The sequence below is a fragment of the Rhamphochromis sp. 'chilingali' genome (assembly GCF_963969265.1).
Source record: "Rhamphochromis sp. 'chilingali' genome assembly, chromosome: 2".
NCBI classification, from domain to species: Eukaryota; Metazoa; Chordata; class Actinopteri; order Cichliformes; family Cichlidae; genus Rhamphochromis; species Rhamphochromis sp. 'chilingali'.
In genome coordinates, this window is record NC_137930.1 from 14,390,943 (window position 1) to 14,417,439 (window position 26,497).

Genomic DNA, 26,497 nt, shown 5'->3' on the forward strand with positions numbered 1-26,497 from the left:
GAAAAATATATCCGCATGCCTAAATGTATTGAAGTATTTATTGAAACTTCATATTTTAAAGAATTTTTAAAGCGTACAAATGTAAATGTACTTTAAGGTTTTCTTTTTGTTTCCTATCATGACATTCCTCTCTGCTTTCTAAAGGCCATTTATAAATATATATGTATATTTTTTCCTTTCAAAATAAAATGATGCACCAAAATGTTGTTTTTGAATCTTTCTTTAGAGTTTAACCCCCACATAATATGCTGTTATCATTCTAGTCCATAATCCATTTACAGAATCCAAAACTCATATTTTTATTCACCTTCCTGAGAATCATTGCTTTCAAGTTTATTCCCACAGACAGACAATTAAACAACACGTCTGTGTTTTTAATAGTTTTAATTGCTCCCCTTTCTTAAAGAGGAAACCCACCAACCCAGTCTGCTAATCCAGAGTAGACACTGCTGAGTAGGGTTGCCAACCGTCCCTTAAAAAACGGAATCGTCCCGTATTTAGAAACAAAAGTACACGTCCCGTATTGAGCTAATAAGGGACGCACTTTGTCCCGTAATACAGTGAGAATCAAAAGTAGTCTATAAATGTTTATGGAATTAACACTTTGTTTGAAAACATAATTCCCAGCCCCTCTCCTGCTTTGTGACCAATGAGCTGACACCACACTTATGACAATTCGAGTATAACAATTCAGATTACCGCTCATCTCATTGGTCGAGGAAAGGTCGCTTACAGAGAAAATACCGGAAGACAACAGATGACCACAACAAGAAGCATGGCCAACAGGGAAACAAACGCCGACACTGCGGTGCAAGTCTCGGATGACAGTACACCTAAAGCTGGGCAGACACTGTGCGATTTTTTCAGTCGCGTTATTCAGCTCCTGCTCAAACTGCACGATTGACTCGCAGGGGTTAGAAGTTGGTAGGTCACGATGCAGGTCTCACACTATACGGCCCGATGCTCTGATGCGACCTGAGTGCGCACACTGTGCCTCCATAAAATGAAGGTTATAACAGAAAATCTGTCGCTCTCCCTCTCTGTCTTTCACTCACACAGACACACCACCACCACCATCAACTTTGCTAAATTGCTAATGAAAAACATTGATCAGGCAGCTGTGACTGAGCAGCAGTGTCGATCCAACTATTTTCACGGTTGTTGTGGTCGTGATCATTTTGTGATGCCACATCGAAAAGGCTCGGATGAGCTTTCCAAAGTTCTCCAAGTTGTGCCTCCGTCGCTTGTGTCCAGATCACACGCTGCACAGCCGTGCTGCTCCGTCTTTTTCACCGACGTTTACGTGTTTGCGCGTGAGCAGTGTGAGCCCCTGTGGTGACACCCTCACGAGCGATTGATGATCGGGAGCTGGTCGTGAGGTGTTAATCACTTCTCGTTACCCCACGTATACTACACGACGCACGATGAAGGCCAAAATCGGCCCGATCACTCAAAAATCGGCTCAAAATGGGCCTAAAACCGCACAGTGTGAGCCCAGCGTTAGAGCAGCAATGTTTGTTCCCCTCAGAGAAAGGGAAGAATGGGAAAAGGAAAACACCTGGCTGGAAAACGTTAATATGGGCATGTGCAGTGAATATCAGCGCTATGTGGCCAGAAGTGTGATAATATAACTTATTTTGTGTAATAAACAACTGCAAGGATAGATGATTACAACAAATTGATGACTAATACATAAAAGTAATACATAGATGAATAATGATGATGAGTTATGATGCGTAATCATGGGAACAAGCGGGTTTACAAACAGGAGCAGCTGATTAGCATTAGAAAAGCTGAAATAATACCTCAACTGAAGCCAATTGTACTAAATGCACTAAATGTGCACTGTTACAAGAATATTTTTCTTTCTATTGTTTTCTATTATTTTAAGTTAAGCAGGACAGAGTTCTTTTAAAGAAAGATTTACTTATATTCTCAAAAGTTAAGCATGACAGGCTTCTGTTTAAGAAAGAGACCTGTTTTATCGTGTTAATGTTGTCATTTTGAGCTAAAAATAAATGGCTAAATGATCATTTGTTTCACATGTGTTCATATCACAAAGAATACACATCTACTTAAATCAAATTCAAGTCAAATGGTTAAAAAAATAATTTCACACACAAAAAAAGAGCTAGAAAATTCACCACACTGGGAAGGGTGAAGACAACTGGGTCGCCCGGCCCTGGCCACGAGGTGTCCCTTATTTATTTTTCAGGGAGTTGGCAACCCTACTGCTGAGGAGCTGTTCCCCATCATCCCCAGACTCTGCTTCTTCTTCGAGGCTTGAGGAGATCCTCAAACTATTCTTTCCACAGCGTAGCTAAATCACCAGCACTCCATCCCACTATACAGTGTGGGTACTGTTTCCTCCTGAGATTGTTTGCCAGAATTGCTTTAAACCTGACCAAAATTCTTTGTCAGTGAACTCAACGAACTCTTCCCAGACCTTATTTCAAATAGTTTTTCTAATATAACACCTAATCACAACATAATTAGTCTCAAGGTGCTTTATATGACCCTACAATAATACAGAGGAAACCCCAGCAATCAGACGACCTCCTACAAGCAAGCCCTTGGTGACAGTGGGAAGGAAAAACTCAGGTACAGACATTGATGCATGTCTGTACCTGAGGTTTTGCTTCAGCTGCTGCCAGAGCTGCACTTTGCTTGGCCTGCCAGTACCTGATGAGTCCTTCAGTTTGACAGGTCCATTCAAAACACCATTAGAACATTGTGGGAACGTTTCCTGCTAGTTGAGATGCAAAATCAAAAACATTCATGGATTTAAATGCTTCAGGTTGATGTGCTGAATGCCTGGAAAAGTGACGGTATGCTGGTACTTAAATAGTCCAAAGAACAAGCTTTGAAATAGGACGCAAGTTAAAACTTAAACCAGGCAAGTCTAACTGCAGTCAGGTTTATTTAAACCAGGTTTATGACAGCAGGGCTGGTTTACTGTGCAGTATGCTCATTAAAACACAGCTGCAGCATTTTCATTTGGTTTTCTTTTATTAAAAACTCAAAATTACAATTTGTGTCTGTAAGCATGTGGTTAAATCAGTATTTCAAAGTCTTATTCAAATGTTTCTTTTTTCCCTTTACAGCACAAAAATCCATCCAAGTGTCCCGAATGTACCCGCGCTAACAACAAGCCCTTAAGTAGTGTTCTTCAGGTGTACACGCTGAATCGTATTCCTCTCATTTTTGGCAATAGTAAATCCCACCAAATAAAAAGTACCGCTACTTAGCTACCATTGATGCATGTCTGTACCAAAGGCAACATCAGCAAAAATTCAGATCTGTACAGGAAAACATTATTTGGCAAAAGAAAAAAAAAAACTGCAGTCAACCCGCCGCATTTTCCTTTTTCCTTCGATAAACAGCTCAAAAATATTGCCAGGTTTCAACATCTTGACACTCACGTACCACATGATAAAAAAAGATTAAGTGAAAATGAGATGTAAATAAAGATACTTTGATTTTGTACAACTTCCATCATAATAATAATCATCATTGTCACAAATTTCAGTAATAAATTAACAAAAAAAAGGATTCAATCATTGCACTTCATGTCGCAACAGAAACAAAGAGGGGAAATGAAACATCTGACTCACTCACACACACATGAACAAGTGCACTATGAATCCGTTATATCCTTAAAAAAAAGCATATAGAAAGAAAGAAAAGACGTTTGAGTAAAATCCCACCTCGATGTCTTAAACGTATCCAAGAGGAGTAAAATTACCTGAAAGTGAGAGTGGAAAATGTTTTTGTAAACCCTCTGGTGCTGCCCTTTTGTATTGCTCATATATTTCAGAAGAATATTTCACGATAGATACCGACGTCCTCCGGATCCTCTTTGTGTCGAGTCCCCACAACAAATAACCGAATGGATCTCAGAGTTTATTTGGCTGATGGCGACGTGGGTTTTAATAAAGATTTGTGCCTGGAAAAAAAGTCGGAAAGAGGAAAAAAAAGAGAAAAAAAAACAAGAACAATCGCAGACTCTGAGTGACTGCATTTGAACGCACCAAAGCAACGTTTAAAAGAAAAAAGCGAATTTCGCCTTTAATGTTTCCGTAGAGCGAGGAAAGCTTCTGTGGATTTGTCCAGAGTGGAGCGGAGGGGAAGGCTTCACATGGCGGTTTGTAAACGATCTGAGCGTGGATGTGTGTTAAAGTATAAAGTCGTGTGTAAACCTTTACACGCGTGTGGGAGGAAAAAAACAAAAAAAAGAGAATTCAAGTTGTCAGTGAGCAGGTGAGTGCCGACATGCGGTAAAAGTCTCGGCGCTGGCTGCTGTGTTGGTGGAGGTGGTTGGAGGTGGTGGCACAGTCTTCGTCTCTCTCCGTCTAGCTGCCCTCCAGCAGCTTGGCCAGTGCGTCCCGCAGCTCGTTCAGCTCAAAGATTTTGCTGTCCAGCAGCTCCAGCAGGGAGCGCAGGCTTTTGCGAAAGGCTTCCCGCTCCAGCTGGCTGCTCTCCAGACGCTGCTCCAGATCAGTCAGCTGGGCCTCCAGCGTCTGGTTTCTCACCTCCGTCTCCTGATAGAAACGACACACAACGCTTTTTAAAAACGCACATTTTTAGCTTCATATTTGTAATTTGGGACTCCACTGAAAATCCTTGTTTAGTTTAAACAAGCCCTTTATGAAGCCTTCGTGACCCATTCGCATTTTTTTTTGTCTTTGCTGGTTAGCAGCACTGGTAATATTTTTTAACTCGGGCTTCAACCAATGCAGTATGGACGTTTTATTAATGAACTTCATGTTGGATTTTCTAAAAATGTTGGATGCCCTTCCTGACACAAGCCTCCCCTTTTATCGGGTACTAGGAGTACACTGGCCACAGATACGCAGTCCATTACATTATACAGATTGATCATATTTAACATCAAAGCCTTCTTTGAGCAGTCTTGAAGGAACGGGGTCTACAAACAGAGGAAGTACTTACTGAAGTTACCTCGGATCAATCAGAAAGAAAGAGCTTAAATAAATATCAGTAGTTTTGAAAGTTTCTGTACATAATAATACATCTGTGGTGTGGCTATAAATAATTGTTTTCTCCAATGGTTAAAATTTCATTTGTGAAGACATTCATGAAGTCATTAAGGTTAAAGGAATATATCGCTACAGTGCTGAAGAGAAACCAAAGGTTGTTCTTATTTCCTTCAATCAGTGAGGGATAATAAGACGTTCTAGCTTCACAGAGGGCACATAGAGCAACAAACTTTCGAGTTATCTGCTTTTAAGTCACATGTTTGTGACATGGACTGGAGTATGTCTGATTAGAGGCTTTCTTCCTCAGAGGAGCTACAGTATCCAGAATCATACACAGTGAGGCTGTAACACTAAACAGGTAATGGCATTATCACTTGTGGCCAGATAATGCCATTAAGCGGCACCAAAAGACAACACCACCACCCACACAGCCAAGGGGCTTGCAGACGTAGAGTTGCAACTGCCTGTATCAGAAAACCTGTCAATCACTGTGGCCACACCCCTAACTCCAACATCTGGATGCACTGCAAATTAATCTCTACCAGGCTATAAGCATTCTTTCTAATGCTGTAAAGTTAGCCATGATACTTTATGAGGACTGACTTAAGTGGCCAATGGAGGAAGTGCAGTTTTTGGCACTTCTGTGCGCCAGTTGGTTAAAAAATACGGTTTTGTAAAAAGATAGCAACCGCCAAAAGACGCTGAAATACTGGTCCGCAATCCATGTTTTACATATACGGTGAATTTTTGAAATATTTATACTAAATACAGTCTGAAACAAGCTCCTCCTTCGTTAAAAGTTCACTTCACCCCTCACCTGGTTTCCAAAGACAGAATCACATTTGTAACTGTTTTATTAACATCTGTTACTGTGTGGTCAAGCAGTTTTCACAAAAATTAATATAATGCACAAATTGATTGATTTTATTATATTTGTTGATGTTATTATGAGGAAAAGACAAGTCTGCAACCCATCTGGCACCACTTCCTGGACTTGGGATGGTCATAGATGGAGTCCTTTTTTTGCTCTTTCTTACTCACTATTTACAGACTGCATTAATCTTTATGCAACACATGATCATTGAGCAATACTCACCTGTAGCCTCTGTGTGAGGGAATCTCTTTGGGACCTAAACTCATTGGCACTCTCCACCTCTGCTTTAAGTCTCTCCAACTCCTGCAAGCATGATCAGAAAGAGTGTACAGCTCAGAACAGATGGTAAACGCACCAATCAAAGTCCAGGCATGCAAAATCCACGACTTCAACCCAGTAGGACGAACAAGCACTCCTTGTACCTCCTCTTTAGCCTTCAAAGCCAACTCCAACTCTTCTATTGTTCGGTTGAGTTCAGTCTTTTGAGATTTAATCCCCGTCGTTTGGCCGCTCACGCACTCCAGCTCCGTCACCTGCAATCCAAAAAGGAAAAGAAAAAGCATTCAGACGTGGTAAAATGGGATCACGCAGTGAGTACTTTCCTGTGTGCAGGGACAGAGTGATACCCGTTTGTGTAGCCTCTCAGCTTCTTCCTGATAGGCTGCCAGCTGCTGCTTCCACTGTTTGACATTGGCTGTAGATTCAAGAAGAGCCGCCGTCAGTTTGGCATTGTTCCCCTTCAGCGCCGCAAGCTCTGCCTCCCAGTGCTTATTAATGCTGGATGAACTGAAAATGGACAAAGGAGGAAAGGGAATAACTGGAAAAAGGTGAAAAACGCCCTTCAGAATGTTCTTAAGCCCACAGTGACTTTCAACAGCATTTGGTGTAATTATTACTATACACGAGGTGTGTACATGCGTGCTTATTTTCAGCTTCGTGTTATTCTAAACGGAAATCTATGAGAGAAAAGATGGTGGCTGTCCCGTTCCAAAGAGCCAATCAAAGGCTGGACCAGGACTGTGCGCTGATGTACAAGTGCAGTATTTCTCAGCTTGCTGTGACCATAATACAAATTAACAAGGCATCTGTGGAGTGCTCCGGTGGGATGAGCAAAGATGCTGATCATGTGGGAATTTCAGGCAAAAACAGCTAAATGTAATAAAATAATAATAATAATTCTTTGACAGCTGATTCTGTTTGGTTACCATGAAAATTCATCTTCTTTCATTTACACAGAGGCTTCAAAAATAAAGAATAAATCTTCCCACTCAAGTGTGCGTGTTGTGAAAAAAGGTGCCCTACAAAACCAACAGAATATTTCTCTCTGTGCACCCTAGAGCTGACCACCATGAATAATTCTTTGTGTTTCAGGCTTCCAGACTGTTTAATATGAATGAAGACCCAGCTGAACTAAAATAAAGTGCTGAAAAGTGATGTTACACGCTACTAAACAAGAAGTGCGACTGTTTCTGCGATCCAGTGAACTTTGGTTTACCTGTGTGAGAAGGGCAGTGCATTCTGGGAAGGCTCTGCTCTGGCTTCGGGGTGCTGAGGTGCATCTGGTGTAACTCTGTCATTGTCTGTACCGTTGATGCTCTCTGAGGTCAAAGGTGACTGCAGATCACCTGGGGCTGACTCCTGATTTGGCACATTTGTGAAAGTGAAAGAAACAAAAGAAAACAAACAAAAAAAATGTCACTTCAACACTTTGAGAAATTGATGCTGAGAGTTAAGACTGAAAGAGTGACACCACACACATCTGTAAGCTAAATAAGAAGCTACGACAAGTTAGCTTAGCTTAGGGGGCGGAAGGTGATGGAAACAGGAAGGGGGATACAAAGACGCCAGTTTGTGTCAACACTCGGGGAAGACTCGGAAAAGGTGCTGTCAGATCTGAGACAACAAAGTAATTTTTCTTCCATTTGTCTTTACCTTCTTTATAACAGGTTTGTTGACTGACAACACATTCCTTTTTACGGTGCCACCCTGAGGACGAATCGTTTGGGAGAGCAAAAGGAGGCAAAACAGGCCACACAAGGTGTTAGGTTAGTGGCTACAGCAGCATAACGTGGACATGATGCCGAGAACAACACAAAAAAGCAAAACACGGCAAACACAGCAGCGATTTCCACAGTTAGGGCTCTCCAAGTAGAATGGTAGCATTTAAATATTAGCAAATACAATGTGTAATATCTCAAGAAAGAAACTTCTCATTCACCTCATAGAGATACCTAAGAATTGATAGCTTTGCATGATTCACAATAATACTTAATCATCTTATCTTATACAGACCCTTTGTGCAGCCCCTAAGTTCACCCTGTGTCAAAAAAAAGGTGTTTGTGCACCCTTTTAGTCAACTATCTTCTGATTGGCTGCCCCTTGTAAGCAGGTTTAAACAGTAGATGCTCTGTGCCGACAGCTCACACAGGTGACCATATTAGAGATATATACTTTAAAACAGCAGTCTTTAGCAGATTCAGATCTGAGTCTAAGTCTAAGTCTTCTTCTTATAGTGTTTTGAGTTTGGATGAGGAGGTACGTGTCAAGTTTAACATTTCATTGTAAAGCACGGTGATCAGCCCTATATTGGTTGGACTAAGTTGTAGGAGAGTTTCTAATAGTGTAGGCCCTGGTAGAGGGCTTGAGTCTGAAATCTGGGAACGAATAACGTGCCTGGCTTGCAAGTATCTGAAAAAGTGTGATGGTGGTAGACTGTATTAAAATGTACCATCTTAAGAAAAAACAAGCTCACTTTGACTTCGACGACAACACGTCTCAAAGAAAGTTGTGATGGGCACAAAAAACTACTGAAAAAATTAAGGGTACTCAAAAGAAACAGCTGGAGGAACATGTTGTAACAAATTAAGTTTACTAGTAACAGTAATGTGACTGAGTACAAAGAGATCCTCTTAGAGAGGCCACTTTCACTTCGTTCTTGAGTTATTGTATTCACAAACTGACAAAGTGAAGTAGGTTTACAGATCTCAAAAAGCAACACTTCACACCACAATCTAAAGAAACTCAGGTTTTCTGGACCCCAACTAACCACGGTGCGAGCCATTATCCACAAATGGAGAAAACTTCGAACAGTAGTGAACCTTTCCAAGGTTCCAGTCTACCAAAGTTTCCTCTGAAAGCGCACTGACAACTCATCCAGGAGAACAACCTCTAAAAATCTGCAGGCCTCACTTGCCTCAGTTTAGGTCAGTATTCATGAGTTAAGTTCAATTCAATTCAATTTTATTTATATAGCGCCAAATCACAACATAAGTCGCCTCAAGGCGCTTCATAGATGCAGAGAAAAACCCAACAATCATATGACCCCCTATGAGCAAGCACTTTGGCGACAGTGGGAAGGAAAAACTCCCTTTTAACAGGAAGAAACCTCCGGCAGAACCAGGCTCAGGGAGGGGCGGGGCCATCTGCTGCGACCGGTTGGGGTGAGAGAAGGAAGACAGGATAAAGACATGCTGTGGAAGAGAGACAGAGGTTAATAACAGATATGATTCAATGCAGAGAGGTCTATTAACACATAATGAGTGAGAAAGGTGACTGGAAAGGAAAAACTCAATGCATCATGGGAATCCCCCGGCAGCCTACGTCTATTGCAGCATAACTAAGGGAGGATTCAGGGTCACCTGATCCAGCCCTAACTATATGCTTTAGCAAAAAGGAAAGTTTTAAGCCTAATCTTGAAAGTAGAGATAGTGTCTGTCTCCCGAATCCAAACTGGAAGCTGGTTCCACAGAAGAGGGGCCTGAAAACTGAAGGCTCTCCCTCCCATTCTACTTTTAAATACTCTAGGAACAACAAGTAGGCCTGCAGAGCGAGAGCGAAGTGCTCTAACAGGGTGATATGGTACTACAAGGTCATTAAGATAAGATGGGGCCTGATTATTTAAGACCTTGTATGTGAGGAGCAGGATTTTGAATTCAATTCTGGATTTAACAGGAAGCCAATGAAGGGAAGCCAAAACAGGAGAAATATGCTCTCTCTTTCTAGTCCCTGTCAGTACTCTTGCTGCATTTTGGATTAGCTGAAGGCTTTTCAGTGAGGTTTTTGGACATCCTGATAATAATGAATTACAGTAGTCCAGCCTGGAAGTAATAAATGCATGAACTAGTTTTTCAGCGTCACTCTGGGACAGGATATTTCTAATTTTAGAGATGTTGCGCAAATGGAAGAACGCAGTCTTACATATTTGTTTAATATGTGCATTGAAGGACATGTCCTGGTCAAAAATGACTCCAAGGTTCCTCACAGTGTTACTGGAGGCCAAGGTAATGCCATCCAGAGTAAGAATCTGCTTAGATACCATATTTCTAGGCTTTTCAGGGCCGAGTACAATAACCTCAGTTTTATCTGAATTAAGAAGCAGAAAGTTAGCGGCCATCCAGGTCTTTATGTCTTTAAGACATTCCTGCAGTTTAACTCATTGGTGTGTGTTATCTGGCTTCATGGACAGATAGAGCTGCGTGTCATCAGCATAGCAGTGAAAATGTATGCTATGTCTTCTAATGATGCTGCCTAAGGGAAGCATGTATAATGTAAACAGAATTGGTCCTAGCACTGAACCCTGTGGAACTCCATAATTAACCTCAGTGTGTGAAGAGGACTCTCCATTTACATGCACAAATTGGAGTCTATTAGATAGATATGATACAAACCACTGCAGTGCAGTACCTGTAATACCTACAGCATGTTCTAATCGCTCTAATAGAATATTATGGTCAACAGTATCGAATGCTGCACTGAGGTCTAGCAGGACAAGCACAGAGATGAGTCCACTGTCAGAGGCCATAAGAAGATCATTTGTAACCTTCACTAAAGCTGTTTCTGTGCTGTGATGAGCTCTGAAACCTGACTGAAACTCTTCAAATAAACCATTCCTCTGCAGATGATCTGTTAGCTGTTTGACAACTACTCTTTCAAGGATGTTTGATATGAAAGGAAGGTTGGAGATTGGCCTATAATTAGTTAAGACTGCTGGGTCTAGAGATGGCTTTTTGAGTAAAGGTTTAACTACAGCCAGCTTGAAGGCCTGTGGTACATAGCCGATTATTAGAGATAGGTTGATCATATTTAAGATCGAAGAATTAATTAATGGCAGAACTTCTTTGAGCAGTTTTGTAGGAATGGGGTCTAAAAGACACGTTGATGGTTTGGAGGAAGTAATTATTGAAGTTAACTCAGAAAGATCAATTAGAGAAAAAGAGTCTAACTTAACATCAATGGTACTAAGAGTAGCTGTAGATAATATTACATCTGTGGGATGATTACTGGTCATTTTTTCTCTAATGATAAAAATTTTATTTGTGAAGAAGTTCATGAAGTCATTACTCGTTAACGTTAAAGGGATGGTTGGCTCACAAGAGCTCTGACTTTTTGTCAGCCTGGCTAAAGTGCTGAAGAAAAACTTGGGGTTGTTCTTATTTTCTTCAATCAGTGATGAATAGTAAGATGTTCTGGCTTTGCGGAGGGCTTTCTTATAAAGCAGCAAACTATTTCTCCAGGCTAAATGATGATCCTCTAAATTTGTGACACGCCATTTCTTCTCCAGATTACGAGTCATCTGCTTTAGGCTACGTGTTTGAGAATTATACCACAGAGTCAGGTACTTCTGATTAGAGACCTTAGTTTTCACAGGAGCTACAGTATCCAGAGTCGTACATAGTGAGGAGGTGAAATTATTAACAAGATAATCGACCTCTGTAGAGTAGCGTTCAGATAGCTGCTCTGCTCTATGTTGGTACAGGGCATTGAAGATGATAACAGTGGGTGGATTATATTCTTAAACTTAGTTACAGCGCTTTCAGAAAGACATCTACTTTGATAAAGTCTACTCTCCACTGCTGTGTAATCAATTATTGTAAATGTAAATGTTATCAGGAAATGATCAGACAGGAGAGGGTTTTCAGAAAACACTGTTAAATGTTCAGTTTCTGTGCCATATGTTAACACAAGATCTAGAGTGTGATTAAAGTGGTGGGTGGGTTCTTTTACATTTTGAGAGAAACCAATTGAGTCTAATAACAGATTAAATGCCATGTTGAGGCTGTCATTCTTAGCATCTACATGGATGTTAAAATCACCCACAATAATTATTTTATCTGAGCTCAGAACTAAATTAGATATAAAGTCTGAGAAATCAGACAGAAGCTCTGTGTAAGGCCCAGGTGGACGATAGATGATAACAAGTAAGACTGGTTTCTGAGTTTCACAGCTGGGGTGAAACTCAGAAACCAGTCACATTTTTCCATTACTGTAGTTGTTGATGACAATCTTTTTGGGTTTTTTTTTTAAACAGTCTCTGTCTTATACAGACAGAGACTGGCAAAAATGGCATCCACTGAGAAAACCACTGCTGACCAAAAGAACACAAGAGCTCATCTCACATTTGCAACAAACATCTTGGGACTTTTGTAAAAATATTCTGTGGACTGATGAGACAAAAGTTGAACTTGATGGTAGGTTTGAGTCCCGTTACATCTGCTGTAAAACTCACGACATTTCATAAAAAGATCATACCAACTGTCAAACATGGTGGTGGTAGTGTGATAGTCTGGGGCTTCTTTGCTGCTTTAGGACCTGGGACGCCAAAACGTATGGAACAACAATTTCTAATGTCTACTGAGAAAATCATGAAGGAGAATTTTCATTTTCAATTTACAATCTGAAACAAACCAGCAAGTCCACCTCAAATGAAGGTTTTCTTTCAGTATCCAGCTCAAAACCCAAATTTAAATCTGATTAAAATGCTTTGGCATGACCTTGAACAGGCTAAGAAGAAAAACAAAAACCAATGGAGCTACATTAATACAATGTTTCAAAGAAGAGTGGGCTAAAATTCCTCCACAGTCACGTGAAAGACTCATTGCCAGTTATTGCTGCCAGGAGTGGCACAAGTTATTCCATTGAGGGGGCAGGTATGTGTGGATACCTCTTTTCTCTTGGTAAATAAAATCATCATTTAAAAACTGCAGTTTGTATTTACTCGTGTTAGCTTTGTCTATATTCTCTAATATTTCAGTTCCCAGATGGTTACAAACTGTCGTTAACAGAAGAGAAGATGCTACATAGTGACAAACACGGCCCTGTTCCAACTTCTTTGAGATGTGTTTCTGCTGTCAAAAATCAACATGAGCCAGCATTTTTCTTAAAATTGCAGATTTTGTCAGTTTAAACACTCATGTTATATAATGAAGGAAATATGGGATTATAAGATTTGCAAATTCTTGCATTGTGTTTTTACACTTTGCACAGTGTCTCAACAGTTGGGTTTGTATTACAACAAGTTGCCAGCACTTCTGCATCACCTGTGGTGGTGGTACTAGGTCTGAGGCAGCGGTAGTGTTTTTAATGTCTGTTACCTGAGAGGGCGTGCTGGTGAGCTCCATCTTCTCCTGAGACTTCTCCTTGGCTAACCGTGCCGCCTCCTTGAACTCTGCAAACTTCTCTGCAAACTGAAGTAACAGAAACAACTGATACTACAGCACGGCTGGCAACTGAGCAGCGAGCTCTGGTTTCTGATAGGGCATCGGCAGTTTCTCACCTTAACCAGGTGGCTCTCTGATGAGAAGCCGAGGCCGTAGACAGTGTTGGCTCGGCTGTCCGCCCACTGGCCAAACTTTTGCGATGTCTTGGTGAACGTCATGTTGGGGGTGATGGTGCTGTTTATAATGGCCTGTTGGGGACAAGTTGCACATGACAGAACGTCATAATCAAATGTACACATGAACAGCTTATTCAAGCCAAAGAGAGTTTAGAGCTAAAGAAAAGAAATCACTGTCAGCTCAAGGTCAGCATGCTTGCTTTTCTTGAGCTTATGCAGTTGGAAATGACTCCATCAGACTGTCAAAACCTGATCGAAGTGCACAAGCCTGGTGGTCAGGGATGGCCGCACGCAGACCAAAAGAGTGACATGAGCCCACTACAGCAGGAGGGGTCCGGGGCAGTGTGGAGTGGCCTACCATCATGGGGCAGAAGCCATGTGTACCCTCCAATGTGTTGTGACCACTACTTTGTAAGTGCACATGAACAAACAGAGGAAAACAGGATGGACACTGAATTTAAAGAGCGGTTCTGTGAGGAGGTGCATGGGTATCTCCGTCTGTACATGTGGTCTTTAAAACAATATAAAAACAATAAAATTTGCACTAGTTCTTGGATGGAATCTGCCCAAGTAGTGGAGTAAGTAAGGCTGGATCATTCTAGACTGCTCATGGTTCATGGGAATTTTTAGATTTAAAAAAAGTAACTTTTATGAGTGCAGTTTTGTATTGATTTTTCTTTTTTTTTTTTGACTCCTTCACCAAACACCCAAGATAAACCTCCAAAAAAAGTCTGACCTGGTAGAAAAAACTGCTGATTTACCAAATATATATGTATGTTTCTCATTAGTTATACACTTACAGTAACACATAACAGTGGTTTCTAAAAGTTAACAGAAGGGAAGAGCAGAAACAAACATTCATGGTTTTCAAAATAAGCATTTGAACACAGCGGGTAGGCAAATGTCAACAATTTGCAAGTGGCTGTTTTTAGCTTGTGATATCAATTTCATGAACCACTTGGGGGCAGCAGAAACTACTGACATAAAATCAACTTTTTAATTGATCTTGCAAACAGTTGCCCATTTACACAATCAGCAGCAGTGAGGGAGAAACATTATGAGTAATTATGACTGTGTTTGTTGAGCTGTTAAAAGCTCAGCAGCTAGCAGCTGGAGCAGGTTGCATGTCGGACAGTTTTTTTCCTGTTGTTGAAAACATCTGCCTGCTTTTGCTGCTGCTGAGTAAACCAAAATAGTCGTGGTTCAGGGGGTTGGGAAGCTCATCTTGTAACCGGAAGGTTGCCGGTTCGATCTTGGTCATTGTATCCTTGGGCAAGACACTTCACCTACCGCCTACTGGTGATGGCCAGAGGGGCCGATGGCGCGATATGGCAGCCTCGCTTCTGTCAGTCTGTCCCAGGGCAGCTGTGGCTACAACTGTAGCTTGCCTCCACCAGTGTGTGAACGTGAGAGTGAATGAATCGTGGAATTGTAAAGCACTTTGAGGGTCTCGAAAAGCGCTATATAAATGCAATTATTATTATTAAATGTGCAACCAAGAAGCCAAAAAATGGATGAACTCACTATAAAGTTTTGAAAACTCTTATTATTAACAAACAGGTTATAACCACTTTTTGTGTATTTCTAGGATCCATGGGTGTACTAACATGTCAAACATGTCAAAAGTTTGCTCCCTCTGGAACTTTGCAAGTAACACCAGTCATTGTGTGTCTCTGCTGAGAATCCTTCTTGTTGTCTGTATAATAATGTCCTCCAAGCACCAGCCCACCCGACTGCTGCTATTTCCAGCACAGCACAGCTAACTTGCTGGTTCAACAACAGCACTGCTAGTCACCCATAGAGACTCTTGCATAACTATGCTAACTCCACCCCTGCACCTATCTCAAGACTAAAATAATCACTGCCACATAGATATGACGGGCCTGAGTTCAACTTCACTGCTCTAGGAGAGAGGCCCGGCTGAGGCACAGCAGTCACAAAGAATATGCACTGATGGAAAACCAGTGTTTCCAATTATTTATATGAATATATTTATATACAATTAAAACTTCAATTCAATTCAGTTTTATTTACATAGCCTCAAATCACAACACCAATCGCCTTAAGGTGCCTTACACTGTAAGGTAAAGACATGAAAAGTTATACAGAGAAAGCCCCAATAATCAAATTGCCCTGTATCAGTAAGCACTTGGCAGTGAGAAGGAAAAACTCCCTTTCAACAGGATGAAACCTCCAGCAGAGCCGGGTTCAGGGAAGGCCATCTTCACTGACTGGTTGAGGGTGAGGGAGACGGGACAAAAGACACGCTGCGGAAGAGTGCTTTACTTCCACTTTGGTGAAATCCAAAAAATTATTCTTGGGTGGTGGAATGTGTGGTGGACGAAAGCATTTCTACGATAAAAATACGTAATTGTTTGATAGCTGAACAAGTAATGTTACTATAGCAAAGCACGTAAAAGAAGTTCGATGAAATCAAAAGGATGTAGATAAACATGTAAACATAGGTTAAAACTGCAATCCTGTACCAGGTCGGGTTAAGAACTGGCTTTACTTGTACACACCTTGGATCCATCCAGACTGATGATTCGATATACATTCCTGGTGCTATCGAAGAAGTACGACACTGTGACGGCATGTTTACTCGTGGGAACCCAGTTCTTCTTGGTGTTCGGGTCTATCTGGAAGACGTGGGCCCGCGTACTGAAGATGGGCTGCTCTCTGCACAGAGAGAGGAAGAAACAGATGAGGATGTTTAAAAGTTTCAGATTAGGATGGCTTAAAGATGTGAACGATTCAATTAAACAGTAGTTTGGAAGAGGAAAAACAAGAGAAATACAGTCCGGATCAAAAGTTTAAGACCACTTGAAAAATGGCAAAAAAAAATCATATTTTGCATGTTTAGATTGTAACAAGGTTCCAAGTAGAACTTCAACATGCAACAAGAAGAAATGGGACTGACACAAAAAATTTTTGAGCATGCAATTTATTGAAAACAACGCTTAAACTGAAAAAACTGATCAAAGGTTTAGGACCACACCTCCAAAATAAACCTGTAAACTCCCACAAAACAGAAATCACAGTTCCAAACATGAACTCAGTAATGAGTAGCTCCACCTTTATTGTTGATCACTCAAAATTCGTTGTGGCGTGCTTGATGCAAGCGTTTCCATGATGTGAGTGGGAACATTTCTCCAAGTGGTGAAGACGGCTGCACGAAGGGCATCTACTGCGTGGAACTGTTGTCCATTTTTGTAAATGCCCCTTGCCATCCATCCCCAAAGGTTCTCACTTGGATTTGCATCAGGGGAACATGTAGGATGATCCAAAAGAGTGATGTTATTCTCCTGGAAGAAGTCTCTTGACCTGCAGGCATTGTGTACTGTTGAAAAACCCAAGTCATTACCACACAGGCGAGGGCCCTCAGTCATGAGGGACACTCTTTGCAACATCTGGACATAGCCAGCGGCCGTTCGACGCTCCTGCACCTCCTGAAGCTCCATGGTTCCGTTGAAGGAAAAAGCACCCCAGAACATTATGGTGCCCCCTCCACTGTGGTGCATAGAAAACATCTCAGGTTGGATCTGTTTGTCATGTCAGTAACGTTGGAAACCATCAGGACCATCAAGGTCAAATATTTTCCTCATCAGAGAACAGAACTTTCTTCTGCCTTTCAATGTCCCATGTTTGGTACTCTGAAAGTGCAAAGTCCAAGCGGTCAGTTCTGCAGCGTTCAAGGAGATGAGGCCTTTGAAGACATTTTTTGTTTTTGAAGCCTTCCAGTCTCAGAAGCTGTCTGATGGTTATGGGCCTGCAGTCAGCACCAGTAATGGCCTTAATTTAGGTCGAGGATCGTCCAGTGTCTTGATGGACCGTCAATTGGATCCCCCAGCTCAGTACTGGTGAAATTTTGGGGGGTTTTTCCACTTGACTTTTTTGTTTCATAACCCTCAGGATCATTAAAGAAATTTCAAATAACTGTCTTACTGCGTCCCACCTCATCAGCGATGGCGCACTGCAAGAGATCCTGCTTTTGCAGTTCAACAACCCGACCACATTCAAAAAGGGAAAGTTGCAAAACATGCAAAATATTTTTTTTTGCCATGTTTCACGTGGTCTTAAACTTTTGATCGGGTTTGTATTTGGTCCTTAAAAAGTGTCAAAAATCCTAGTTTACTTTTCTCCCAAAGTGCCCTAGATCAGGAAAAAACAGTCAGACAGCAATGAAAAATATCTGAGACCAACACTGGTTGTGTACTGGTTGTGTACCTCTGTTCACTGACTGAAAGGAGTCCCTCCTGAATGATGGAGCTCTTCACTCTGCCTCTATCGGAGAGCACACAGACCCTTTGGAGGAAGCTAATTTCTGACAACTCATTCTTTCAGTCGCTTCCCAAAAGGTCACAGCCTAATACTGCACAAACCATCATTTAAAAAAAGGTGGTATAAAGCTGAAAGCAGACCTCCTTTGTCCACTGTGATAATGAGCTTTCATCCGTTATCCCCTAATATTCAGAGCAAACAGCAGCACAACAAAGACAAAAGAACAAAAAAAGACTTTTAAATATGTTGGCTTCTCTGCTCACCTGGTGTATTAGTCAGAAAACACTGTCCATGTGGGAGAAAGATTGCGAACAGATTTTTTTTTTTTAAAGCTATCTGATTACAGAATATTTACTATGAATATTATTAATAAAATACTAAAGAGGTGGTTTTACCTCCATGGACCAACTGGCAGGACATCAATTTTGACTTTTTATCCCCTGCTGCTTGTGTCATATCACAGGTCTTGGTGTAATTTCTTTATTTCATTCGGAACTGTTTACGAGCAGTAGCAGGAAATCCCATATTTGTCTCCATTACTATGGACTGCTCATCCGGATAAAAGGTTAATCCACATGTGGAGAACAGGCCCCTGTGTGTTCACAAGTTAATGTGACCCCATTCAAAAGCGGCATAAATGTCAGTTCCAAATTGTATCCGTCTACAGAGACATTTTGTAATCATCTGGTAGATACTGAGATATCTCACGGGATAATCCTAAACAATGATTTTTAAACAATGTTTTTCTCTAGTGGTCCACCCAGCTGTAGTGACTAAAGTGGTGCACCAACCTACCAGCACTGCCAAAGCTAAAGCATACATGTAAACGGAAATATCCAACTCTGTCCTGTACTGCCACGGAAAGGAAGTCTCAAACAACATAATGAATCAGAAGACGCCATTTCTCATCCCCGCACATCCATAATTCACAGACCTACTCTGTTGTTGAACTAGCAGATGCTGAACAATGGACGAAGAAAAAAAGCCAGCAGCCATTCACACTGAGAGCAAGTGCGTAAGTGTGTCTACCGGCAAAGGTGAACATAATACAACTTATGCAATCAGCCACAATGTAGGGATTTAGATTACATTAATGTAACTGGAACAGTGGAATGCATGGGCATTTGACTGTGATATCAGTTGCATTATATATCAAGATAATCTGACACAGACCCAAACTGATGTAGACAAAATCATTAAGACATCTGCCAGTACAAAAATGTTCTAGAAAGCACATAAAAATGAAAGACCTTCAAAGATTTTGTAAAAATTTATAAAAAATATGGAAACGTTGAAAGCCATAATGCAGCATCCTTCATGTCATATTTCAGTCAAAGTCTGTGTGCCAAATCCTGCCCTTTGCAAAATTTAGTCCAGCTTAGATTTAACACTTTAATTAATCTGTGGTCTGCACAGCAATATGTGCTTATCCACACACCAACCCAGACAAGCCATAGCTAGCAAGACTTTTAGGCTTGCTTGACTAAATGGAGATTTGGATGACTGGTTGAGGCCTTGGACCTAAGATGTACACAGAAGATTAGGTGCAGCATGCATTTCACATTAGATAAATGCAGGTCCTTTAACTGCATGTATCTAGCCTCCGAGGCAGTTCTCTTTTAAATTAAGCTTGACACCCCCTTTTAAGATGTATCATTACGAGGTATACTTCACTTTTGCACTTTGCACATAACATCAAAATGTGAACAGCATTTCAAGTAAAGACTTAGTAGAAATTATAGAAGAGAAAAATGTTTTTCTTCTGTACAAATGAAACATGTTTTAGTCTCAGGGACCAGAAAATGATTTGTGCAGTCAACCACTATAACTGCGCTTGACTGTGGAGGCATCTTTTATTGTCCTTCTGAAACCTACTGTCTCTTTTTGAGTGTGTCGTTGATAAAAAATCAGACTGGAATTAAGCTTTGTTTTTTTTAAGCAGCAAAAGAAGCAGAGACAAGTTAATTCTTCTTAAATAATAGAGGTAAACAATACAGCGGAGTATACACAGAAACCAAAAAACGCACATCTCTACATGACCAGGATGATCGGACGACCTCAGGACCCATCGGCAGCAAAGCTCTACAGCAAGCAAAAGCTGGTGATGCTGCTGAGCAACTTGTCGGAGATAGAAGGGATTAGACTTATTAGAAAAACAGGCTTATCATTGGACTATCACGATCATGTGGGTCCAGATACTGAAGGAATCTTGGTATGCTTCCATATCCGTTCGTTAGGTGCAGATGTGGAGCTGATTGCTGCTGTTTGGCTGTCACTTTCATTTTAAGTGCCTCTTTCACACCAGCAGCACCCATCGCAGCCACAGCTCCACCTGACAAGCCAGAGTGACTTCTGACAGGAAAACTGACATGGTGTTATATTTTTGTTACTTTTTATGTGCAAGTGTGTGCAGGCTGGTCCTAACCAGCGGGGTGCACACTGAGATGAGGTGAACAAATGAAGCCAAAGGTGACCTGGAAGCACCTGTGCCAACATACAGAGATCAGCAGATACTGGATGACTTCCAAACATTGCTATGGATGAAAAGCTCCCAGGGTCTTGGATTAAAAACAAGCTTTGACTGTTCTGGTTGCAACTGGTCACAGTGATGAAGGAAATCCACAGGAAATAAAGAGCAGATATATTTAGAATATTTAAGGGACAGACATAAAGATGGAGACTGTACTCAACCTTGCAAAAATAACAAAAACATTTAATGTGAAAGCACAATTCCAGACTTTTATCTAGAAATACAATCTCAGCTTTTCTTAAAATAGATTTTCAACTCCAATCTGAAAATTATGACTGTTCTCGAAATGATCAACAGCTGGGACACTACGCGCAGACCAACTAATGCTGCTACAGCTAACAAAAGGTAAAGCTGACAGTGACATCTATATTTGTATTTATTTATTTATTGTCATTGTCAAGAACAATGAAATTGCGTTTGGGGCTTCCATACAACCCAAAAAAAAGAAGAAAATAATAAATACCCCTTAAAACCCAAGTGTACATATTTAACCCAGTGTGACTCCAATGCAATAAGACAATCCTTAGCAATAATGTTCGTAGAAATTCAGACAAAGACCTGAGAAACATGACAAAATACAACAATGCAACCCATTCAATATTATTGTACTGTGAGATATGATATCAGATATGATAGTTATCTATTTAAGAAAGAGGGGGGGGGGGAGGGCAGGAGGGGGAAGAGAATAAAGATATGATGCTTTGGTTACTGTATCTGAAACAGATAGTGTCATATCAACATGCAAAATGGGTATTACTTCCAGCGCGTACTGGATTAAGTCAGGGTTGACAGAGATCGACTTTCACGCTCTGGGCTACCAGACGAAAACAGACATGGTCCTGAGAGGACTGCAGCTTCAGTCTAGTTACAATTAGTCAAAAAGCTGCTCAAGTTAGACAACAGATCTAAATGCAGCTAGTAACTCTGTGTGTAGCTCAGTACTATAACAAGCTCTTTATTTCAACATGACTCCTTTAATGCAGTTCTGGTTCTGAGATGTCTATCTGCCAGGCTTTTAGGGAAAGTAGATATGATTCCTTGTCTGGCAGCTAAGTGTTCCATGACTCCTCTGAGCCCAGCTATTGTTCCCATCTCTGGGAATATCCTGTCACATCTCACTGTGTTAATTAAGATAGCAGAGCAGAGGCTTATTTAAACACTGACACAGTTAATGATGTAACGATGTGTACATGGGAGTCACACCGGCTTCATCAGCTCATGCAAGCTGGAAGTAAAGAACCATATAAATACACTAAAGGACATAAACTCATTAGAAGCGCTTACTGGATGAAAGTAAAGCTCTAGGAGAGACTGAATGCAACAGCACTCTTTGCTTTGGAGGTTACGTGCGAGTCAGAGTTCACAATAAAGACTTCCTCTGACATGATTTGGTTACAGCAGCTCTAACCTGATATCTACCAGGAGATGTTATCAATGAGATATTATGCAAAACAAGCAAGGTTTCGGACAAGATAATTAGAACAGCACAAACTGGCTCATGAATTTTTTTAACTATTGTGAGCTGTTTTTTAAAGCTGTGTCAAGGCAAGCCAATTAAGCTAACATCACCTCTGACTGACTTTCTAATGTTTCAACTGGTGATGCAATATTTGGTTTGGCTATTGCGCCGATCCTGACTCAAAAACCTAGATCAGATGCTCCTGACAGATCAATTTAGTTTCATGTTGTTTGCAGCAAACTGGTGCACAGCTAATATACCAAATTCAAATCAAATTCAAATTTTATTTGTCACGTACACAGTCATACACAGTACGATATGTAGTGAAATGCTTGGACAACTGCTCGTGACCTAAAGAAAACAAAAAAGGAAAAGGCTATGAATAAGATAGGAAATAAATATGAAAAATTAAAAAGGGTAAATTTAACTAAGAAGGAATAAAATATAAATTAAGGTTAAAAATGAAATAACTGTACAACACAAATTAGAATGAAGGGTAAATTTAACTGGGAAGAATAAGATAAAATATATAAATTAAAGTTGAAAATAAAATAACTGTACAACAAAATACACAATATAGAACTATATAAGAATGTATGAAGAAATCTAAATATAAATAAATATATACACAATAACAGCAGCTGTACAAGTATTAACCGGAAATGAAGAATATAGTGACCAGTGTTGTGCAAAAAAACAATGTGTGCAAAAACAATGTCCAGAAAGTCCAGTGTGTGTAAGAACCATATGTGTGGGTCAGTACTGTGTGGTGGTGTGATTGAGAGACCGTATCGCCTGCGGGAAGAAGCTCCTCCTCAGTCTCTCTGTGTTGGTCTTCAGGGAGCGGAATCGCTTTCCTGACCTCAACAGAGAGAACAGTCTGTTGTTGGGATGGCTGAGGTCCTTCACCATCTTCCTGGCCTTGGTCCGGCACCGCCTGCTGTAGATTGAGTGCAGGTCAGGGAGCTCGGAGCGGATGGTGCGCTCAGCTGACCGCACAACCCTCTGTAGAGCTCGTCTGTCCTGCATGGTGCTGTTCCCGAACCAGGTTAAGATGTTTCCCGTCAGGATGCTCTCTATGGTGCACGAGTAAAAGTTCCTGAGCACCTTGGAGGGCAGTTGGAAGTCTCTCAAGCGTCTGAGGTGGTAGAGACGCTGTCGGGCCTTTTTCACCACGGTGTTGATGTGACAGGACCATGACAGGTCCTGCGTGATGTGAACTCCGAGGTATTTGAAGCTGTCCACTCTCTCCACTGGGCACTCGTTGATGACGGGGGTCTGGTAGTTCCTCTCCTGCTTAGTGCTGAAGTCCACTATCAGCTCCTTTGTCTTACTGACGTTTAGAAGGAGGTTGTTCCTCTGGCACCAGTTCTCCAGATTCCTAATCTCCTTCAGGTAGGCCGTCTCGTTGTTATCAGAGATCAGGCCCACCACGACGGTGTCGTCAGCAAACTTGATGATGGTGGTGGAGCTGGTAGTGGCCACACAGTCATATGTGTACAAAGAGTACAGCAGGGGGCTCAGAACACACCCCTGGGGGGCTCCAGTGCTGAGAGTGGTGGAGGCTGAGACATGTCCGCCCATCCTTACTGCCTGTGGTCTGCCAGTTAGGAAGTTGGAGATCCACTGACACATAGATGAGCTGAGTCCCAGATGCTCCAGCTTGATGGTGAGTGTGGAGGGAATTATGGTGTTAAATGCAGAGCTGTAGTCTATGAAGAGCATTTTAACATAATTCCCCCTTCTAGTGTCCAAGTGAGTGAGTGATGTGTGGAGGAGATGAGAGATGGCATCGTCTGTGGAACGATTTGGACGGTAAGCGAACTGTAGTGGGTCCAGTGTGTCTGGTAGTGAAGAAATGATGAAGTCTCTGACCAGGCGTTCAAAGCACTTCATCACTACTGAGGTGAGGGCTACAGGGCGATAGTCATTGAGAGAAGCAGGGTGGGGTTTCTTCGGGACAGGAACAATGATGGACTCTTTGAAGCATGTGGGGATCACCGACTGAGATAAAGAGATGTTTAATATCTCAGTGAACACAGGAGCTAGCTGGTATGCGCAGTCTCTTAGGATACGACCTGGGATGCCGTCTGGTCCTGCTGCTTTCCTGGTGTTCACTCTCTTGAAGGCTCTCCTTACTTCATGCTCGGAGATGACGAGCACGTTTCCGGTGCTGGCAGTATCTTCCTGTCTGCAGCCGTTAGCGCCGCTAACACTAGCATTGTTGGAGACCTTAGCTGCAGCCTCGAAGCGAGCATAGAAAGTGTTCAGCTCGTCTGCCAGAGTCACGGCCGCGTTCGTCATACCGGTTGTTGGTGCTTTATAGTCCGTTATTGTCCTTAGTCCCCGCCACAGGCTCCTAGAGTCACTCTGTTGGAGTTGTGACTCTAGTTTCCTCCCGTAGCGCTGCTTCGCCTCTTTCACCGCCCTCCGCACGTTATATGACGCGGCTTTGTACGGGTCCATGTCCCCCGTTGTGAGTCCCGTACCAAGGAGGAAGGCAATGTGATTGTAAAGACAAGTGCAAATAAATAAGACAAATAAAACAGATCAAGCTGGATCAGTGCATCCCTAGTTTCATATAACAACAATAATCTGTGTAACAAAAAAGAAAATATTCACAAATATTTGCAGCTGCACTTCAAGCAATAGCACTGTGGCTGCCAACACAGATAATGTTTAGTACCAGCAGGATGCTAATTACACACTTTCAAAATAATTCACTGGTGATAAACTGTATCAGTGACATTCCCCTGTATTAAACTAAAATACAGAAAGATATCCTGAAACTATCTGCTGCATGTAATACATGCAGCAGATGGACTCTGTTAATCTAACTTGTAAGTAGCTACTCAGTTGAATGAATTGAGTAATCTGACAAATGTTATCCCATTTCTTTTAATGATTTTAAGGCAAATATATAGTCAAGTGGTTTTAAAATAGTTCTATAAGCCAATAGAAAAATGTGTAAGGTAACTATTGGAACTAGAGCACATAAAGGTATTATTCAGTTCAATCTCAACTCTTTTGTGCTTGGTTTTAAAGCCATAGTGTAAAGACTCTCACCGCTAGATCAAATGAATTCTGTTTTTTTAACTCTTCCCAATTTAAGCACATAATCCTAGCTAATGTGGCTGCTGTAAAACAAACACATAAAAAAGAAAGGTAAAGCTATTCAGACTGAAAATGAATTGAATGCAAAGCTAAAATGAATTTAAAAGCCATATATAATCAACGTTTGATTAATTCTTAAACAAGAATAAAAGGCATTGCTGGTCACTGTGACAATGTCTCAATTAGCTGTGGCTTTTCAGGGGCTTGAAGTGGGTGCAGGTCATTAGTCTGACAGTGTGGCCTAGATCAAACTCTGCCCCGGTGCAGTGTGTCTCCATGAGAGCGTGGCGATTGTTAGCCCATAATCCCTTTTCACAATGAAACCTAGCGTTCGAGTCTCAATGACATGTACTTGCACGTGAATCTGAGTGCAGATGTCGTCAGATCAGCAGAAACATTCACAGCAGCAGAAGACACACACGAGCGCTGGTGTTTTCAATGGTGGCAAACAAAGATGTGGACTGTTTGTGACCGAAACAATGCTCAGATTAGTTTCCAATGACAAAGACTCTATTAGGACATGTCACAGTCACTCAGGACACTGAGGTTTGTTGATACCTGCCACATTTAATCACGTCTGGGGACTGATGCGAAACAATTTCCTTAATCGGTCACATATTTGGGATGCAACTAACGTTAACTTGAAGTGTCAACTAATCTGATTAATCTTAATAACTTCACCACTTCATCTGGCTATAAATAAAGTATCTATGAATATAACAAACAAACAGAACTATTCACATCTAAGAGCTTAAATCCAGCAAACTTCATTTTTGCTTGCCAATTGTTTTTGCACTAATACATAGTATGTGTAATTTAGTTTACAGCAAAAATAGTGCAAAAGAGTCATTATTAAAAAAAACATTTAAATTTTGTATATTTTCATGCAACCATTTATATATTAGCATCTCATTAATCCAGTCTGGCTTAAAATAATTATCAGAAAATGCTTGGAATCCACTACAGATGGGTGAAGTTTTTATGAGCAGCCAGTCAAATGAGTGCACATGCATGCTCTGTGTGTTTGTGTGTCTGTGTGCATGTGCGTAAGAAGGAAAAGTCCACAAGAATCAGCTGTGCAAAAAGAATATTTAATCTTCTGTTTGGGATTATTTGGGTTTTAAAACTGATAAAACTGGCAAGAAACTAAACAAAGCAATCGGATGCAGAGCGCCTTCGCCCGCAGCCAGGAAATGAATGAACAGGTGGGGATAACAGACGGTAGTAAATGAACAGGGTGCACAACCACACATTCAGTTTTAGGTCTAGTTTTTTCATTTTCTTCATGAATTGACGTTGTTTTTTAAGTACTAATCCATTAGATGGAGACTTCTTTACATTTACTCTCTGCCATGGTTTGTGAAGAAAAAAATAGTGCTGCTAAAGTGTGCATAACATGGCCAGCTCCTATTAGTGCTTATGTTTTACCGATATAGTATCTACCATGGTAGTTTTATTTTCTTTTTTACAGTCAACAGACTATTAAATAAGAAAATTAATCCCATTCCCGTCAAAAACAACAACTATCACTAATTCGGGTAATCACAAACTACCCAATCCTAACAACCCAAACAAAGGTGTTGGCTGATGTTTGGTTTGCTAGCTGATATCAGCCTATCAGCACATTGGG

The 26,497-nt window shown here is 41.1% G+C and overlaps 1 protein-coding gene across 6 annotated transcripts in view; it reads right to left on the minus strand.

Annotated features, from left to right (window-relative positions):
* Nucleotides 1-2,741: 2,741 nt before the first annotated feature.
* Nucleotides 2,742-26,497, minus strand: part of homer1 (homer scaffold protein 1) — an 80,402-nt gene continuing 56,646 nt past the window's right edge. For all 6 annotated transcript variants that reach the window (XM_080907846.1, XM_080907847.1, XM_080907848.1 and 3 more), the window contains 8 exons: nucleotides 16,006-16,162; nucleotides 13,424-13,555; nucleotides 13,242-13,334; nucleotides 7,367-7,509; nucleotides 6,498-6,657; nucleotides 6,294-6,404; nucleotides 6,094-6,174; nucleotides 2,742-4,541 (listed from right to left, as the gene is read on the minus strand). In XM_080907846.1, the coding sequence (XP_080763972.1) occupies nucleotides 4,353-4,541; nucleotides 6,094-6,174; nucleotides 6,294-6,404; nucleotides 6,498-6,657; nucleotides 7,367-7,509; nucleotides 13,242-13,334; nucleotides 13,424-13,525 (879 nt within the window). In that variant the 5' untranslated portion in view covers nucleotides 13,526-13,555; nucleotides 16,006-16,162 and the 3' untranslated portion in view covers nucleotides 2,742-4,352. The remainder of the gene's footprint in view (nucleotides 4,542-6,093; nucleotides 6,175-6,293; nucleotides 6,405-6,497; nucleotides 6,658-7,366; nucleotides 7,510-13,241; nucleotides 13,335-13,423; nucleotides 13,556-16,005; nucleotides 16,163-26,497) is intronic.